This window comes from Panonychus citri, unplaced genomic scaffold (genome assembly GCF_014898815.1).
Source record: "Panonychus citri isolate SS breed McGregor unplaced genomic scaffold, ASM1489881v1 Contig00049, whole genome shotgun sequence".
Taxonomy (NCBI): Eukaryota; Metazoa; Arthropoda; class Arachnida; order Trombidiformes; family Tetranychidae; genus Panonychus; species Panonychus citri.
In genome coordinates this window covers 1584569-1603760 of record NW_026515454.1, presented here as the reverse complement: position 1 = coordinate 1603760, position 19192 = coordinate 1584569, and the positions used below count along the sequence as shown (strand labels likewise).

The 19192-nt window shown below is 33.7% G+C and overlaps 1 protein-coding gene and 1 pseudogene across 1 annotated transcript; both read left to right on the top strand.

The window, feature by feature from the left end:
* Positions 1-4261: 4261 nt before the first annotated feature.
* Positions 4262-5916, top strand: LOC128385411 (eukaryotic translation initiation factor 3 subunit I-like). Its single transcript, XM_053344273.1, has 4 exons — positions 4262-4419; positions 4568-4721; positions 4814-5304; positions 5375-5916. Exons 1-4 carry the CDS (start codon positions 4417-4419, stop codon positions 5711-5713), a joined length of 987 nt encoding a protein of 328 aa, XP_053200248.1. The 5' UTR covers positions 4262-4416; the 3' UTR covers positions 5714-5916.
* An 8106-nt stretch (positions 5917-14022) lies between these two features.
* On the top strand, positions 14023-17970 carry LOC128385412 (uncharacterized protein DDB_G0271670-like; annotated as a pseudogene).
* The last annotated feature ends 1222 nt before the right edge of the window (positions 17971-19192 follow it).

Genomic DNA, 19192 nt, shown 5'->3' with positions numbered 1-19192 from the left:
AACATCTACCATCGCGTTTTGTATCATAGTCAACAAAGACATCTCGGATAGCAATTGGCTGGGTGGAGTATCTCACTTTGTTTGAGATAAGCATAAAGGACAGAGTGGTTCGCTTTGACAAAAGGTCTCATAAACACATTGAGGTTCAAGGCAGACGGAGCATCTTGATGGTCCACAATTGTAATGGTTTCTAAATTCCTCTCCCGTCATCATTTTATAGCATCTACTGCACTGCTCGATGTCGATTGAATCAGCCAGAAAGTAATCAATGGCTTTTAGTTTTATGGTCCAATTTCTTTCTTCCATTTGCTTGATGTTGTCAAAGGTGAAGGTTATTTTATGAAGACCAAGTTCTTGTTGTTCAACTTTGATGACCTCCAATCTTTCGAAGTAGAAATCTCCCGTTGTTAAAAGATCATAATGAGGTCCAATTACTGGGCTATTAACTAGGTTGTGTGTGATGGTAAAGGCCGGTTTAGTGCCAGTTGTTAACCTTATTGCCATCGTTGGCTTCCACCAATCGTATTCGAGGAGCATCTTTCGAAATTTTCAAAGAATCTTCTTTAACTTTTAGTTTTATGACAGCTTCCATCCTTTCAATTGTCGTCCTTTTAGTCCAAACATTAGCAAATTCACTTCTTCTAAGTTGATCCTCTGCCATTTTTGCTTCATCAGGAGAGTTACAAATCACCACTGCATTGGACAATTGAGTGAACGGAAGAGTTGCAACAAATCTATCACCTTCATTCGCTTTTGGGGTATCTTTGCATCTCAATCTATCGTTCATCATGTTTGACCTGAAAGAGTAAAAAATTAAACAATGAGGTAATCATCAGAGTGTTTGTCATAATTTTAGCATTGTTATTAATATTTACCTTGAATTTGATGAGTCAGAATGATTAGTCAGTGTCGACGAATTGATAGGTAAATGTAATTTGATAAACGAGAAATGTTACACCAATTTATAATAAGCACAAGTTTCTACTGGTTAATTGATTAGTTAATACTTGAATATAATGTGAGTTGAAAGAGGGATGGAAATGGAGAAGAAGGAAGGACTTAAGAATTGATTAACTATAAGTGTTGTAATTGGTCAGATAGTCGGTTATGTAGATGATCTGACATGTGTAATCAATCGCAATCAATTGATTCAATTAATCGATAGCGAGAAGCGATCGCCACTCACGCCACCTTTGATCACTTGTTCATAAACATACGCTCCAATGTCCTCTTCATAATTTGTCAAGGATTCCAGATAAACTCTATGTTTGAGGCCATGCATTCCTTCATCAGATTGGCTATTATCATTCGTCCTTTGTTGCCTTTGTGTAGATTCTTCGTCAGGGCTCTTATCTTTCTTCCAACGAGATCAAAGGCCGGTAGCATACGATCACAAAAGTGGATATACAGGTCACTCTTCTTTGCCAATTTATTCCTGGCTTCGGTTGTCATTCTAATGAAGTAAATCACATTTCCATTTTCCTCGGTCAATTTGGTTACACTTTTAACCCATTCTTTTTCCAAATCATTTAGGTTCCATAGCATTATTTTTAGCGTTGGTTCCGAGAGGTTTTCATCATTCTCAGAGTAAAGGTAAACAATCGTCTCTCCAGGTTCTCTATTGAGCCACATAATCTCTTTTTCTTTCTCCACCAGCGAGTTGCAATCCATTTTCATTTCATTCACCATTAGTGAAGATGTGGCTGTTTCTCTTTTAATTACTTCCATTATCACTTTTAGTTCTTGAAAATAGATTAATTTATAGTAATTTTAAATCAATGATACTTTAATTTTGAAAGATGTAAAAGATGTTTAATCGACTGAAGTAAATACACTAATTAGGTAGTTGGATGTAAACAGAGACAAAAGATAAAAAAGAAAGCTAATGATTTCAAGTCATGATCAAGTCTGATAAATAAAGTGGCTCCATCTAAGGTTGATTGAGTAAAGGTTGAATTGTTATTGATCTTGACGGTTGAGTACCAGGTAGGTGTACGAGTGATTAATCTTGTTCAATTCCATTTTACTTGTTCTTCAAATTTTGGACAATCGAAGGAAAGTGAATGATGTCCTCAACACCGTTGCAGGGATTACACTTCCATTTCGATCTCTGATGATTTCACATGAGGCTGATCGATGCGGTTTGGTACAGTATCTGCAGGTAATGAGCATTTTGCAATTCGCTTGCTTATGGCCATATCGATGACAGTTATGGCAAATATTAATCCCTATCGAATCATAGAACGGAATCCGTCCCCACGCAATCGAGATTGTACCTTTTTGAGGGTGATTGTCGATGAGCGTTCTAATTTTTGATTCAGTTTGCAGTATAATCTTCGCTTTGTTGTTCATTCTCTTACTGTAAACAAGTTTAATCTTGGAATCAAGGCATTCATTCCATTTTCTCAATTTTACCAACCAATCGTTCCAATCCATTTCCGTCTTTTCACCAATCAAATCGATGTCAAATGTGATACATGGATCGACCAACGCTGGTTTACTAGTTTCCATCAAGATGTTTTCTGGCCATTGATTCTTGTGAATCGCTTCCTGTAAGATTTCTCTTGCTTTGATGTTGGTGAGTAGTATCTTGCAATTCCTTGACGATTGAATGTTTATTACTTCTTTAACTTGTAATTCAGATTCTTGTAGAAATTGTCCCACACGAATTTTTGTTGCCATTCCAGTTTCTTTAACTCCATTTTTGGTCGAGTATACTAATAGTATCGGATTCAGTTGTATGTCTTCGACGTTCTTCCAGTTTATCGGGATTTTCCACTTATTGTTGTATCGAATATTGATTTCATTTTTTGATTCACCACTTGTTTTATTCGGCGGATTGGATATTTCAGAAATCAGCGAGTCACTTTCTAACATTTTGATGTAGGATAGCAATTTGGGTTCACTATTTGATTTATAAGCTTCAAGTAGGCAGCGTTTAAATTGTTCTCGTTCATCCTCGGCCAGTTGTTCAACCGTTAATTCGGTAGTACCATTTTTAATCTCTTCCAAGAACTTGATTATTGTTTCTTGGTCGATGTCATCAGTGTTATCTGCCTCACTGTATTCGATAGTTTCAACTGTCTTCTTTGTTTTCTTTGTCGGAGCCATTCTAAATAGAGGTTTGGGTGATAGGGTGGAGGTTAATAGAGAAGAAATGAAATTACATTAGTTTCACTTAGTTATCAAGTTGTTTCTTCAAGAGGATTTCACAAAGTGGTAATTTCATTTCAAGTTGTTTCGTTTTAAATAAGGTTTCTCGTTTCAATTATAATATTTGTATAGTTATAACTTATGCGTTCTAATCTTTTAACAAGTTCTCGTTGAAAGATTGAGCAGTCATAATAGAAGAAGGAATGACCCCTGCTGTTGCAAGAGGGACAAAGCCATAAATCAGAATTGGATTTTTTATTGCACTTGCTATGTAAGTGCTTTTCACTGCAGAAGCAGCATCTGGTATTGGCTTTGCAATTTCCTCTACTATGGTTAAAATTGGCACATATATCACAGTATCTAATTCTGAAGTGATCAGAGATTTCAGCTTCTCTCCATCCAGTACCACCATTGGCTCTTTTCCTTCCAGTTGTTCTCTGCATTCTTCACTTATTTCCATGATGACCGAGGTTATTTCATTTCGGGAAAGATGTTACGAATGATATTCTCTTCCTTGTCCAGCCATTTGTTATCATTTTAATTCTCACCAACAGTGTGTCTTGATCTATGTTACCAACCTTCCTCAGTAGTATCTTAATCAATGGTTTTCTTTCCTCCTGAACATGATATTGAAGTTTAGGAAGTTTATTGATACTTCTTAGAATTGATGTTAGTTTTCCTGATTCGACATGAATCTTGGCACAGTTATATCCATGATAGAGTTTGTATAAGACTCCAGAGTCAAGGCAGGCTTGCCTTAATTTGGCTTTGATTTTTAAACCATTCACCCAATCATCCTCTCCCATCATTTTTACCACAATCACTTTCTTTTTTTCAACCTTCGGAGCACTTTTTACTATTGATTTTTTTTCCATCCTACTTTTGACTGTTGTTGCTTAATTATTCACAATTTTCACAATTATTCACAATTATTCACACGACAGAGTAAGAGGTAAGAAGAGACTGATCGTAATTGAGTAAACTTAGAAAAGAAGAAAACATCTCGAACAGATGGCGACACAGGTAAGGGAAAGAAACGATCGAATATCAATTGGATCAAATTCGAATTTGGATCCGATACTTCGATATATCGATTGTCTTACCTCGTGAGTTATCGGAAATTCAGCCAACACATTAATCCGAAAATTTTTTCTTCTCTTGTATTTATCTTAATTCTTAATTAATTTAAATCAATTAGATTTTTCCAATTAATTTATTTTCTTTGTTTATTCAAGTGCTTTGATTACTTTGCTACCTTTAGAAATGGTAAGTTGTCTGTTTGTTGTGTTTAGTTTATTTGTATTTTTGTGGTAAAATTTTGTTGTGTTGCTTTGGGATTTTGAGTTTTGTTTTTCTTTTTTGATTTTTTGTCTTCAATTTAATTCGTTTGATTTTTTTTTCTTTTTTTTTATAGAAACCTTTAGCTTTACAGGGACATGAGAGAGCTATCACACAAATCAAATATAATCATGATGGTGATTTATTGTTTAGTTGTGCCAAAGATGCTAATCCAAATGTTTGGTATTCTGTTAATGGTGAAAGACTTGGTACATTAGATGGACACGCTGGTGAGTTTTTCCATTGATTCTTTAATTGTTTCTGTGAATTTTTTCTTAATCTTCATTTTGTATTTTTGTTTCCTCGTCTCTTCTTGTAATAGGTGTCGTCTGGACTATTGATTGTAATTGGGATTCTACTAAAGTTGTCACCGGTTCTGGAGACAATAGTCTTAATCTTTGGGATTTAGAGTATGGAAAAGTATTGAGCAAATTTGCTTCTAAAAATGGTATTCGTGTTGTTGGTTTCTCTAATTCTGGAAAACAGATTTTCTTCACTACCGATAAAACTATGAATTTACCTTCTCAATTAAGAATTCTCGATATAAATGATCCAGATCAATTTAAAGGTAACTCATATGTTTTCTCTATCGCTGATATGGGTGTTTCTAAGCCTACAGCAGCTTTGTGGGGACCTTTGGATGAAAGTATCATCACTGGTCACGAAAATGGTACTATTATTAAATGGGATCTTAGGACAACTACATCTTCCTTACAAGAAGTTCCTGAAGTACACCGGGGACAAATTAATGACATGCAATACAATAATGATCAAACCATGTTAATTACCGCTAGTAAGGATACAACATCTAAGGTAAATTATCCTGATTTGATTGTCACTCTGATTCCACTAACTTTTGTTTAAATTTCACTCTCTTTTACAGATATTTGATACAGAAACATTAGAACATCTTAAAACTTACAGGACTGAACGTCCAGTTAATTCTGCAGCAATTTCTCCAATTCGTGATCATGTTGTTGTTGGTGGTGGTCAAGAAGCAATGGACGTCACAACAACCGCCGCTCGAGCGGGAAAATTTGAGGCCAGATTTTTCCATTTGATCTTCGAAGAGGAATTTGCTCGTGTTAAAGGTCATTTCGGTCCCATCAACTCTTTAGCCTTCCATCCAGACGGTAAAAGTTATGCCAGTGGAGGAGAAGATGGTTACGTTCGTGTCCAAAACTTTGACCAGTCCTACTTTGATTTCCATATGGACGTTTAAAATCAGCAAGAGAAGCGAAAAGAAAAACAAAAACTTACACACAATTAACACCAATCAAAACACTTTTGGTCATGTTTACTATTTCCATGATTGACAAAAAATAAATTGTTCTTAATTTAAAAAAAGAACAACTCATTTTTAAGTCATAATCTTTTGTCCAACAATAACAATACCCATTAAAACCCACCCCCAGACAAAAAAAATATAACCATTAACAACTGATCTATTAATAATATTACCCTTCCAATCACCAGAACAATCAACCGATCATGAAACCTTTAAAATTACAAAAGATTCACAATGAAGCATAAACAAAAATCAAAATGTCTCATCATCAACTTGCAAACAATGACAGGTGATGATGGATAAAGGTAAGAAAATTGAAGAGAAAAACTTTGATATGATCGCATTTCATCACAGAGAAATAGAGAGAAGATTTCAAAGATAATGAAGAAGATGATAAAATTAATTTAAAGAGAAAACCCTTACCTGTGTATCTCTCTCTCTTTCTATGTGCTGAAAAATCATCTTGTCATCAATTGAAAGCAGAACCCTGACTGAGACCCATCGTCGAGATGACAGTTTAACTCCCGCTGATTTTTCATTGAAAAATCAACTGAATGTTACCTTAGATAATCCAGTTGATTTTTTACTTTTTCTTCTTGACAATTATGTTGTGTGTGTCACCCTTTTGGACGAGAGATACACAAGGAATGATGATCAACTAGTAATTGACAAGAAGACAAAGTAAAAAATCAACCCTATGAGTTAATAAACTCTCCATGACCACTGGTCATTCTTTGTGTCTTTCTCTGCTCTCTCTCTCTCTCTCTCTCTCTCTCTCTTTCTCTTTCTTTACTTTCTCAATTCTATTCAACAATTTGAGAGAAACATTCTTATTACATTTACAATATAATTTTCTGTGTACAATTTTTGCTTTCTCGCAAACAATTTGTTCCAATTTTAGAAATGGAACTTTTTGTTTTCTATTATAAAAAAAAAGTTCTAATAGAAAATGTTATTCATCGATATTGATTGAAAATATTTTCAATCGATAACAGGAATAATTTGAGTCGAAAGTCATTTTGGATCCCGTTTCTTATCATCATAGCGGATTCATCTTCCTTCAACCCTCTCCCTCTCCTCCTTCCCTTTTCATCCACCCCACCGGTGGATATTTATACACACAGGTAAAGGTGACATATGCTAAACAATATACAGTAATATCTTGGACGGAAGTTGGCCTTTAACTATTGCCCAATAATAATATTCGAGCGAAAGAAAAGAAAAAGTTAAGAAAGAAAGAGAGAGAGAGAGAGAGAATATGAAGAAGAAGACAAGGGGGAAAAAGAAAGAGAACATTCAACCCACTTTTCTTTTAGATGATAACAAAGCGAAAGTGAACTTTATCTTCTTATATTCGAATATAAATTGTGTGTCCCTTTATCATCTTCTTCATCATTTACCACCCCAAAGTCTCCGTTAGAATCACCTTAACCTTCGAGCTAAAATACGCCTTAGTTTTTTTCTCCATCATCATCATCATCTTCTTCTTCTTCTTCTTCTTTATCTTCTTTCTCTTGAAAAGAGCCTCACCCACGGAGACCAAATGTACAGTTTCTTGAGTTTCGTCTATGTATTAATATGTTACCTTCAATTTTTCAAGGAGCAAAGATTTCTATGAATGAATTACCTAAGAAATATTAAGATGAAGATGATGAGGATGATAAAGGTAAACGTTTATCTTCATTGGTTAAGAATCATTGATATTTAAGGTGAGGTCCTTTTCTTATCATTGTGAAAATCACTTCCTTTCAACAGTTACACCAAATTGTAAATAATCAACGTAAACATTATAAACGATTCTGTGTCAATACACAATTTAATTTAACTATTTAACAGTTAAACTAACCTAAAAATCACTAACAATATTAAATAATCCAAAAAGCAACAATTTATTTTAAATAATTGGACCAAAAACTTTTCCAATCATCTTGAGCAATCAGATTAAGATGAGATTTAAAAGCCTTTCATCATTGATTGCACACAAATTGCTTCAATCAAATCAAACAAAAATTAAGCATCCAAATTGAATCGTATCACTGAGAGTACAATTAAAAGACAGGTAAGTTTGATAATCAGTAAATCATAACAATATTATCCAAGAATTAGTTACGTAATGAAGTAGCAATGGTTCTTGGTAGTGAGAGTGGCGGAGGGAAAGCAAAGGAGGATAAAGACTCGAATCAGATATTGATCGTTATTTTTGTCTACGAAATTATGATGACAATATATTAGAGAGAGAGAGAATGAGAGTAACAATGTTGATCGAATACAAAAGGAACCTCGAGTTCTAGAACCTTTTTCTGTAAAGTGGTTTAGCAATCGAGAGTAAAGAAAAGAAGATCAAGAAATAGAAAAGAGAGAAAACATTTTCTTTTCTTTCAAAGATTCTCCCACGCCATGGAAAACTTTCCCTACCTTTCCCTCTCCATCTTCATCATCATCACCTCCTCCTCCTCCTCTTCTGATAAAATCCCGTTCTCATGTCTAAAGGTATTTATTGATTTCGAAATAAAAACGAATCCATAAATATCCCAAAGGTATTGAGGGTAGAGGGTCAGGTAAGTAGGAGAGAGAGAGAGGGAGAGGATGATAAAGATGAGAGGGGAAGTAATGAACTATTGTTATGGGTGTTAGGGGAATCTTTTCATCTTTTCGTAGATGATGAGGATGATAAATAAGAAGAAGAATAGAAGAAAGAGAGAGAAGAAGAGGAGAAAAGTAAAAGAAAGTTTTTTTTTCTTCGACAAAAGATGAGATGAAACTTTCACTTTTTTGCATCTTCCTCTTGATCCTCATCTTTTTCATCATTGAGAGAGGGAGAAATCGATGTTGATAAAAGTAAAAGTGAGGAAATTGAAGACAATTGATCAATTTGATTGTGTAACTAGCGATGGTGGTGGTGGTGGTTAAGGTGGATAAGGTGGTGGCTAAGGAGTCGGTGGGATAAGGTGATTTCTCACTTTACAATTTCGCCATCAATTGTAACCTCACCCACTTTGAGATTTAGTTATTATCATTATTGTCATATTCAAATGCTTCTCGTCTAAGGTCAATCATTAGACTCATCACCGTTAGGTCAAAATGTAGGCCAAATAGTTTTGTGTCCGTCTTATTGAAAGTTTATGTTCCCAGCATAAGTTGATTTGATTTCTTGTCACATTATTGGTGAACAGTTTTTATTAATCATCCAAAGGAGCTAAATTGTTGCTTTTTTATGTTATATTACTTGTGCTCTTCATGATTAACTTGATTATAACAATATAAAGTTTGGGTTAGTCGGTCACCAACGGTACATATAAGTACAGGTAGTAGGTTAGGTCTCTTTTTTTGATATTATTTTCCGTTAGATACAAATGAAAAAACTCAGGTAACAATAGGGACACACCTTACATTAGGTAAATTGTTGATTTCTATGTAAAATTTTCATCTCCCATCTTATTATTATTAATCTTCATCTTCTTAAATGTTAGTCAATTTACATTATAATCGTAATTTGATTGTTACAATTAGATTCTGATACTGTATCAATATTCAGTTTGTATTAATATTTAATATTGAACTTATTGTTTGTTTCATTATCTCTTAGCCATTAACATTCATTCAAATACATAAATCATTGAATCCTATCAGTTAATTACATCGTTAGTGTTTGCAATTTAATTGTTTTATTAGCGGAAAATGAATTGAAGAGTAATAAAAATGACCGAAAATTTTTTCCATCAACATCCGGCATTTGGATAGTGATGATTACGATGAACAGAGTAAAAAAAAGGTACACTATGGATGATAATGATGATAGAGAAAGAGAGAGAGATGATGATGATGATGATTTAGTTGAAGGAGGGAGAGGGTGAGAAGATGCAAATGAAGATGATTATGGAAGATGTTCCGTTAAGGGAGAGACTTTTGCACAGAAGCTCATTCACCTTGCACGAAAGCGTTAAGACGATGATGGGCCTGGTTTTGTAACACAGAAACTGAGCCCAACCCTGGACCTAAAATCCAAGTTGAAATCGAAGAAGAAAAAAGAAAACGAAGCAAATAAAAGTACAAAAGGAAATAATAATAATAACATAAGACGTTGGAGAAAAAAGAAGATGAAAAGGAGAGAAAAAAAGAGAGAGTGAGAGTGAAGATGACAAAGAGAATATTTTTTTATCATCTCTATGAAATATAAATATTCCTCATCATCTATTTTTGAACATAAGAAGAGAGAGAATAAAATTCCCAATGTTACCTTAACAATTGAAGGGGGAGTTGAATGAAAAAGAAGGTGTGATTTACATAGAGAGTGGATAATAACAATGGTCGCCTCTATTTCTCATCATCAGCACCCTCTTTCCCTCCTTCATTTTACACCAACATACCACCACCATCAACAACAACACCATCGCCATCATCATCATCATCATCATCGACACCACCACCACCTCTAAACACACAAAAGTACCTAAGAAAAAACTTCTAGATGAAAATCAGCATCTTAAAGCCACACCTTTGACAATTTACAAATGACCTGATACCTTAACCTTAACAATTTAACATGTTGTCGCATTGTATGTGTACCGTTCATCTGACACACCAATGATGATGTCACAATGTACCTGAGACACACCTTGGAATCATCATCATGTATTTACAATATCTTTTACATAGGAAAATTATTTCAAGCAACTTTGATCTTTATGCTTTGATAAGAGTAACCCGATGATCTTGATTAACCCACTGTCACCCTTAAGGTAAACGGGCAAAAGGTAACATATACTATTAAAAGGATATTTAAGGTTTGCCAGGTAAAGACCAAGGTCAATGTGTTAACGGTTCAAATGCTAATAATATGTGTCACCTTATTGTCCAACAATTAAGGAAAATTGACCAAAGGTAAATGATTGAATCAGAAACATGTAGTGATAAATATTCTTGAAGATTTACTTGTTTACCTTGAAAACTTTTACTTTCCGTTGAAACTTTTTTGAGCGTAAATTGTTTTACTGTTAATTAAATCGCGAAACATTAACAGTTGATGATTACAGTGATTTACTTGATCGTGAACAGGATTAAGAAATTAAATTAAATTTTCTCTCTTATTGTTTTCCTAACCATTAACATATCCGGTGCCAAGGTTGTACCAAACATTAGGTCACGATAATCATCATCATCATCATCATCATCCTGCTCATCCTCCCCAACCACCTTCACCTTTTACCCGGTCATCAGTGATGATTATATATTAACAATTAACAGCAATCAAGGAAAAGGTTATTTTCCCACAATTTAAAAAAAATCGACTAACATATTAACTCAAAGTTATCAAAATGATGGAAACAAAAATCACAGTCCACCCCATAGTCTTCCGGTTACCAATGTGTTTTATTGACAAGACATTGTTGATATGATGATGATGATGATGATGATGATATGATTACAATCACGATGATAATCATTATCATCTCATCCCTATGAAACAACCACACTTGAGGGCAATTAGATTTAAATTGTAACAAGATAATATCACATTGGACGGATTTTTTAAAATTTCATTCTGTTACTTTTGGTAATTTAAAACTTTATATTCAATTGCTCAATTCCAAGTGCATGTGATATGTTCATAATGAGTTTGACTGAACTTACAATGTATCTTGATATAATATTGATACAAATATTCACCCGATATTATGATAAACAATTCAGATTAATAACCTTTCCCAGGTATGGAAACTGAATCAGAGCAAATTTCATGAAAATTTCAATGATAATATACATCAATATGATTATGATTACATTAATTATACTCGAACCCAGTATGATGTTATTAGTTAATCTACCTGATAATACCTTTAGAACCTGGAATTGAATTAATAGTTTTTCTCAGAAAGAGAGAGAAAACTTTTTCTTTCTCTCTCATGAGAGGATCTTTTTTCTCCATGGTTATCTGAGCATTCTGATTGATCTTTAAGAATTGGAAATATTGTTTAACAGAATAAGATGATGATAGAAAAGGATAAAAGTTCATTGAGATGAAGTTTCAACTGTTTATCAGATTGATCATGAAAATCCAGGGAGAAAATGAATTCCAGATGAATCATCACCAGGATTTATCATTTATCATATTATTTATCAACCTCCACATTTATCAACATTCAATTTGTTTAATATAAACAATCATCACCATCATGTTGATATGATAAATTGCTCGCCCAGTTAATTGCAATGTAAATCCGAATTGTAATTAAATATTTTATACCCATCAAGTAGATAGACAGATTTCATTGGGTGGATAATTGTTACAATTAAGGTAAACGTATTGTTCAATTAAATTGAAACCTTTTGATCAGATGATTTTGACAAATGAATTTAATTTCCATGTGAAGGAAAAAAAATCAAGGCTCAGGAACGAGTTTCAAGAATCTTCTCAGAATTCTGAATCTCTGAATCTCACACCAACGCATTTCTATCATGGTGATGAACAAAAACTTCCTGGTTACCCCAAAGTTGACGATATTTATTTTCCACTCCAACAATCAACATGGTGATACCTTTTGAACTTTAATTATATTATCCTCACGGCTATTCAATTGTGAACAATTATCATGTTTAATTGTCAATCATGATGATAATTATTTCGGGTTCTTCAGCATTATAAGAGAGATACACAGAAAAAAAAAGATCGTAGTTCAAATTAATCCTGGGAATTGAATCTATCATTTTCATGATCCCTGGAAAATGAACTGATAACAATGAATAAAAATGTTATCATTTCAGGTAAAAGACAAAATCAAGGTGCAAGTGATGATAATCATCTTGAATTTTCATCATCATCATCATCACCATGTTATCATTTGACCTTTTCCATGGCTCTATCTAAATCGTTAACATGATTATCATCGTACAAGTTGTTGTAATAAAATGTTAACAATAACAAAGAAAATATAATTTCCAAGTTTATCCTGGAAGAAAAAAAAATTACCTGAGAATCCTGAAAATTCATGAATTAACCTTTCATTGAAAATCCCCTTCTGAATGACATTCAGGTAAACAAACCAGGAATGAATAAATTTTCATCATGATTAACTTGTAAAAGTTAAAACAGTCTAATCTTGACCAAAATATCAACGCTCATTAGGATTACAAGTGATTAGTTAATTGGTTTTATTGTATTTGAATTGTTCTAATCCTGTTGATATGAATTAACCTTTGAAATTTTGTCGTTGAAAAACAAAATCAATTTAATAACATTTTCCAATCAAATGTTGACGTTGAAAATTATGTTGTTGTTGATAAATATGATTCTCATCCTCCTCCACATTATCATCATCATCGTCATCATTTCAGGTAAACATGTTTTCAGTGTCCTTGTCAAGGTTTCAAAATGTTAATTCAATTTGTAAAAATATTCAACAATATTGATAAAAATAATAGACTGAAAATGAGATAAAACTCAAATTGTAATTTTTACCTGTTTCTATCTAATTATTATTATGTTTTTTTATCATGGAGATAATAAATATAATAATCATTTATCAGGAGAAGAAAAAATTTGAAAAAAAAAGATTCAATATGTATGTGATTCCATGGTGAATTTTGATCAGAAAGAGAATTTTTTTTCTTTCGAAAATCGATCAATAAAATCGAAAGGGAGTTCACTTCTCTCTCTCTCTTCTTCTCCCTTTCTGACGAAGACGATGAAACTGACAGAATGGGTGAAATGTTAAGGTACCTAAATCCAGGGAAAAGGTAGAAAAAGAAAGAGAAATGTTATAATAAAAGAGAAAAGGTGGAAGATGGAAATCAAACTGGGAATGAGAGAGAGAGAGAGAGAGAGAGAGAGTTCCAAAGCATTGCGTAGATTCATTTATCTCTTTCTCTGAGTTCTGAACTCCCTTTCCACCCACTATCCCTCCCTGTTTTCCACTCTGTCTGTTAGCATTCATCCTACCTGCATCCTTGACAGTGAACTTTTGCTGGAAGAGGTTGAGGGAGGATGATGATTGAAAGAGTGAGCAGTATGAACATGTTAGAGTAGCTCCTGGGGATTCCTGAATCTCAAGGATATTTCAAGGCCCAATTACAATAGCAACCAGAAGATAAGCAAAGAATTTGCGTCATCAGTTATTTTTCTTCATCTCCATGGTGATCGCATCCATAGAACACACTCCCATCAGATAAGAGAAAGAGAAAACAAGACGACGATGATGATGATGATGAGAGCATGATGAAAGAGTCCAGGGGTTTGAAAGTGCAAAGGAAGATGAAAATTTTTTGATTCCAACGAAACAAGAGAGAGAGAGAAAAGTTCCAAGATAAAAACAACAACAACTTCATCTTCGTCATCATATGCACGTATCCATCATCATCCAAATTATTCCACATCATTTGAAAAGGTGATGATGAAGAGAGTGCTAAAGACAACTTTATCATCATCATCATCATCATCATCTTCACCATTGAAGTCTACAAATAAACAAGAACGATCAAAATATCAACAAGATTATCACTTGAAAAATATATTTTATTCAGTTGACAACAGTGATAATAACATCAACTTCCCTGTTATCCTAATAATCCTTATCCTTTATTTTATATCATCATCATTTCATCACCAGAATTGTCATTGTCATCGTCATCATCATCATCATCATCGTCATAATCTTTATCTTCATTCTGATCAACTTGGTGATAAACAACAAACTCAAATTTCAACTGTTCTTCAAGTTCAATGTCAAGAGACGGCCTTGAATAGTTATCATCATCATCATCTTCTCATCTTCTTTCTAATCATCCACCTCCACCTCTCATCCAGTAATGATGATGCTGATGATGATGATGATGATAATCTCCACCCACTCCTCCCTCACTCTTGGGAGGTAAAGTTATTCAACCAAAGTTAAAACTTGAAAGCAACAAAAACCAAGACACTATTAGTTTATAAAAACGAGTTCACATTTGATTCAGTTGATTCATTTGTGCTCATCAAAATGAACAATTTGCAATAATCTTAATAGAAACAATCTAATTGTTAATCATTTCTACCTCGTAAACAATTTAAATGTTACCATCAATCAACCTTAATCAACATAATAATTACAGTTAATTATTTACTAATTGTTTTCATCTTGTCATGTAAAAAAAAACTTTATATTAATCTGTTGTTACTGTTAATGTTTCAAGTTTATCTTTTACCGTTACAATGTTTAATTGTTTAATCTAATTGTTAATACCTTGTTATTATTATTAAATTGATTAGATTATTACTGTTGTTATCCTTTAATTGTTCAACAATCTCATGCATTTAACCAGAAAAATGTCTCATGATAAGATAATCAAAACTTTTATCGAAGGTAAAAAGACAATCATACCAACAATTAAAACTGATCCTCAACAATCAACTAATAGAATCAATGAAAAAAGGTAAGTTACCAATCAAAATAATCACTAAACTTAATTAAAATCGAATTTGCAACTTTTTTTGTTCTAATTTACGAGAATTGATATAAAAAAACGTCTCTCTCTCTCTCTCTCTCTCTCGAATTTGTAATATTTGATTTATGCATTTACGCAATCAAACCAAATCAAATATCATCTTCTACTTGAATATCATCATTTCCGTTTCATAACATCACCTTTTTATCCTCCACCCTCCTCGATCATCCTCTCTCCCTCTCCTCCATCCTCCCTGGTCCAATATAACATTAACCTTCCCACTCTACCAACCCAACCCACCTTACCTAACGATTCACCCACTTCCCATCGCGAGGAAGAAAAAAACTGTTACCTATTGTTATCCTCCCGATGATAATTTACCTTCATCATCATCAACTGTACATTTTTTTTTTCTTCAAGAAGATGAAAGAAAATGATAGTTACCTTTTAACCAAAAGATGGCGTAAATATCAATACACAGATTAAGGAGGAAAAAGAAACTTGAAAGAAAGTTTTTTTCCTCTTTCTTATCATCATTTTGATCCTTGCGACTTACAACTTATCCTCTCCCCATCATCACTAAGACGTTTTTGCTTTTCTTAACGTTGAGTGAGCTAGAGGGAGAGAGAGAGAAAGAGTCAGCGAGGGAGATCCAGAGTGGGATAGGCCAAGAAGGTGTAGGATAAAATTCAAGTTAAACTTTTTTCCAGTTGAGCTTAAACTTTCATCGATAACACGTTGGCTCGTATTTAGAACTAAAAAAAACTTTTTCTATTCGATAAACTTTACTTTCGTGTCTTTTTATCGTAAACGAGTTTAAAAGCCTTTTTTTAGCACGTACAAAGCTCAAAGTACTAATTACGATTTTTCTTCTTCATATATATTCTTAATATTTGTGAATTCTTTTTTTTTTACTTTACTTTTTCCTCTCTCTCTCTCTCTTTTCATCTTGATCATCTTTCGCCGCTGTGATGATACCAAACATCCTTAGTATTACACCAATACCTTTTCACCATCACCATCATCATCTTCATCATCTTCACCATAGTTCAAGTAATACCTCAGCCAATACAAGTACTAGCTGTTCATCAACGGTGGCTTCTCATGCTGCCGCTGCTGCTGCTGCTGCTTTTACATCCCTCTCATGGTGCCGCTGCTGCTGCGGCTGCGGCGGCGGCTGCTGCTGTTGAGCATCATCATCAATTGTCTCAACAGTTTTCACCTACGTTAACATGTCAAGATTTACCTCTTGATCTTTCAATTAAATCAATTCTATCATCGTCTTCATCTTCCTCCTCATCTTCATCTTCATCTTCACCATCAACACCTACATCACCCTCATCCTCGTTGTTATCTTTAGCTAAAGCAACATCTAAATCTTTGTTATTACTTGCTGCTTCATCTTCACTCCACCATCAAGCCTTACCACCACCTCCACCGCCACCACCACCACCAACATCAACAACAACAACCACAACCGCCGCTATATCATCATCATCATCATCTAAACCTTCACCCTCTCCACCTTCCCTTGCACCACCACCACCTTCCTCTTCAACACCAACCTCATCAACCTCATCAGCATCCTCATCATCTTCAGCCACACCATCAACAACATCAACCTCAATATCAACCACCACCACAACAATATCCAAATATGCCAAATTATATAAAGCCAAAAGTGTTTTCCGCAGACCAACAATTGGACTCGAAAATAATAATAATAATAATAATAATAATAATAATAATTCCAGTTCTAACAGTATCGAAATTGTTCAAAAAAGTTCTTACAAGCCAAACGTGACAATGGTCAACGGGTCACCCGTTTTCGTTTGTCCAATTTGTGAACAAGTTTTCTCACTACAAGATCGTCTCGCTAAACACATCGCCTGTAAACACCGATCATATTATCAGTCAAATTTTGCCAATCGAGGTAAATCTTCAACCTCATCAACCTCTTCCACTGGATCAACATCTTCCAACCTTTCATCATCAACAACCTCATCTTCATCATCATCCTCATCTTCAACAACAACAACAACAACAAAAACTATGTTTGTGATGTATGTAAACAACCCTTTGCCCGAAGTGATATGTTAACCCGTCACATGCGTCGTCACACTGGCCTTAAACCTTATAAATGTCGTACCTGTGGTCAAGTATTTTCCCGTTCCGATCACCTATCAACCCACCAGCGTACACACACCGGTGAGAAACCCTACAAATGCCCACACTGTCCCTATGCCGCTTGTCGACGTGATATGATAACCCGACACCTTCGAACCCACTCCAGGGGCTACGAGCTTCCAGATAGTTCATCTTCCTCTTCAACCTCATCAACCTCTTCCACCGCCTCATTATCATCCTCTTCTCTATCCTCAACTCTATCATCATCCTCACCAATTAAATCTAATAAGCCAACACAATCATAACAATTAAGGTGATACTAAACTAATGTCGAAAACCCAACAAAAAAAAGAAACAAATTCGAAACAAAAGTTTTTCTCTCTCTCTCTCTCCAAACTGACCATCAACATCTCCCAACATCTTGTATCATATTGATTATCGACAATTATTATCAAACAAAAATTATTTATATTTATATTTATTTATTTATTAATAATTAATAATGTACAAAAAGAAAACAAATCCAAACAATAAGTTAAAATCAATTAATTAACTAATTAAAGAGAATGAAAAATAAGCGCGAAAGCGAAAAAAAATTTTCGAAAAAAAAATCAATCTCATTTTCATTGATTCGGTAAAAAAAAGTACAAATTAACCTTTTCTATTGGAATATACAATTGATCACACTCATGTGTATGTCGTTAATTGTCAGCAATCAACAAATTATTATATTGATGAATTAACATTGACCTGAAATCATAAATATTTTTTGATTATCATTGAACAAAAAAGTAACATCAAAGTGAGATGATATTATTGTTGCTGTTGATTTGATAATGATACAGACGATGATGCTGATGATGATAATGATGATTGTGAAGATGCCGTCAACAATAAACAATTTAAAAATTTAACAACAATCTTGTTTACAATTGACAGTAGCATCAACAATCAAACCTTATACAATATAAAGGTAACTCAAACAATAAACAAGTGTAACTTTAACAGCAAACAATCAAGTTGAACAACAACAATAGCTAGCAATTTATAAATTGTAGTTGATGATGATGATGATGAGGAAGAAAAGAAAGGAAAAAAGAAAGGAAAAAAAATGATAGACGGATCTTCAATTTCCCCGAAAAACGATATAACCTCCACCTCCACCTCCTCCTCCTCCTCCACCACCACCACCGTAGTTGCCACCGCCTCACCTCCCCCTCCAATTTACCTGTTCCTTAGTCTCCCAAGTGCCTATAAATATCTTTTCTCTCTCTCTCTCTTCTTTCTTATCATCATTTATCATCATCATCATCATTCCTTGTTTTGGAAAACTTTGTTTTCTCAAAAAAAAGTTTCTTCTTCTCTCTTACCTGTTGCTTTCTCTCTCTCTCTCTCTCTCTCTCTCTCTCTCTCTTACCTGTGTTAATGTTTTGACCGAAAAAATTCTTGGAAAAAAATGTCATGCATATTCAATTGGAGAACGATAATTTACTATTTTTAAAACAATTAACTTTAAATTACGAACAAACTTTTCTACTCCTTTTCCTAACAATTAACGAAAAATTTAATACCTTAGTTAATCATTTATATCATTGTAAGTTTATTGTTACTATTAATACTTTAAAACAGTTGATTGATAATGTTAATTGTTTGTTGTTTACTATTATATTTTGCTTTCTCTCTCAGCTGAACAATTAACTAAACAATCAAAATGTTAATCATTGATGTAAATTTTTGTTGTCTCCTAATCAATGGAAAACTTTTAATTGTTGATTGAATTACTCAATCCAATTTTGAAATGCAAAATGGTTTCATCACATTTAACCATTAAATTGGTTCCCGTTGTGAGCGTGGTTATTGATTAAA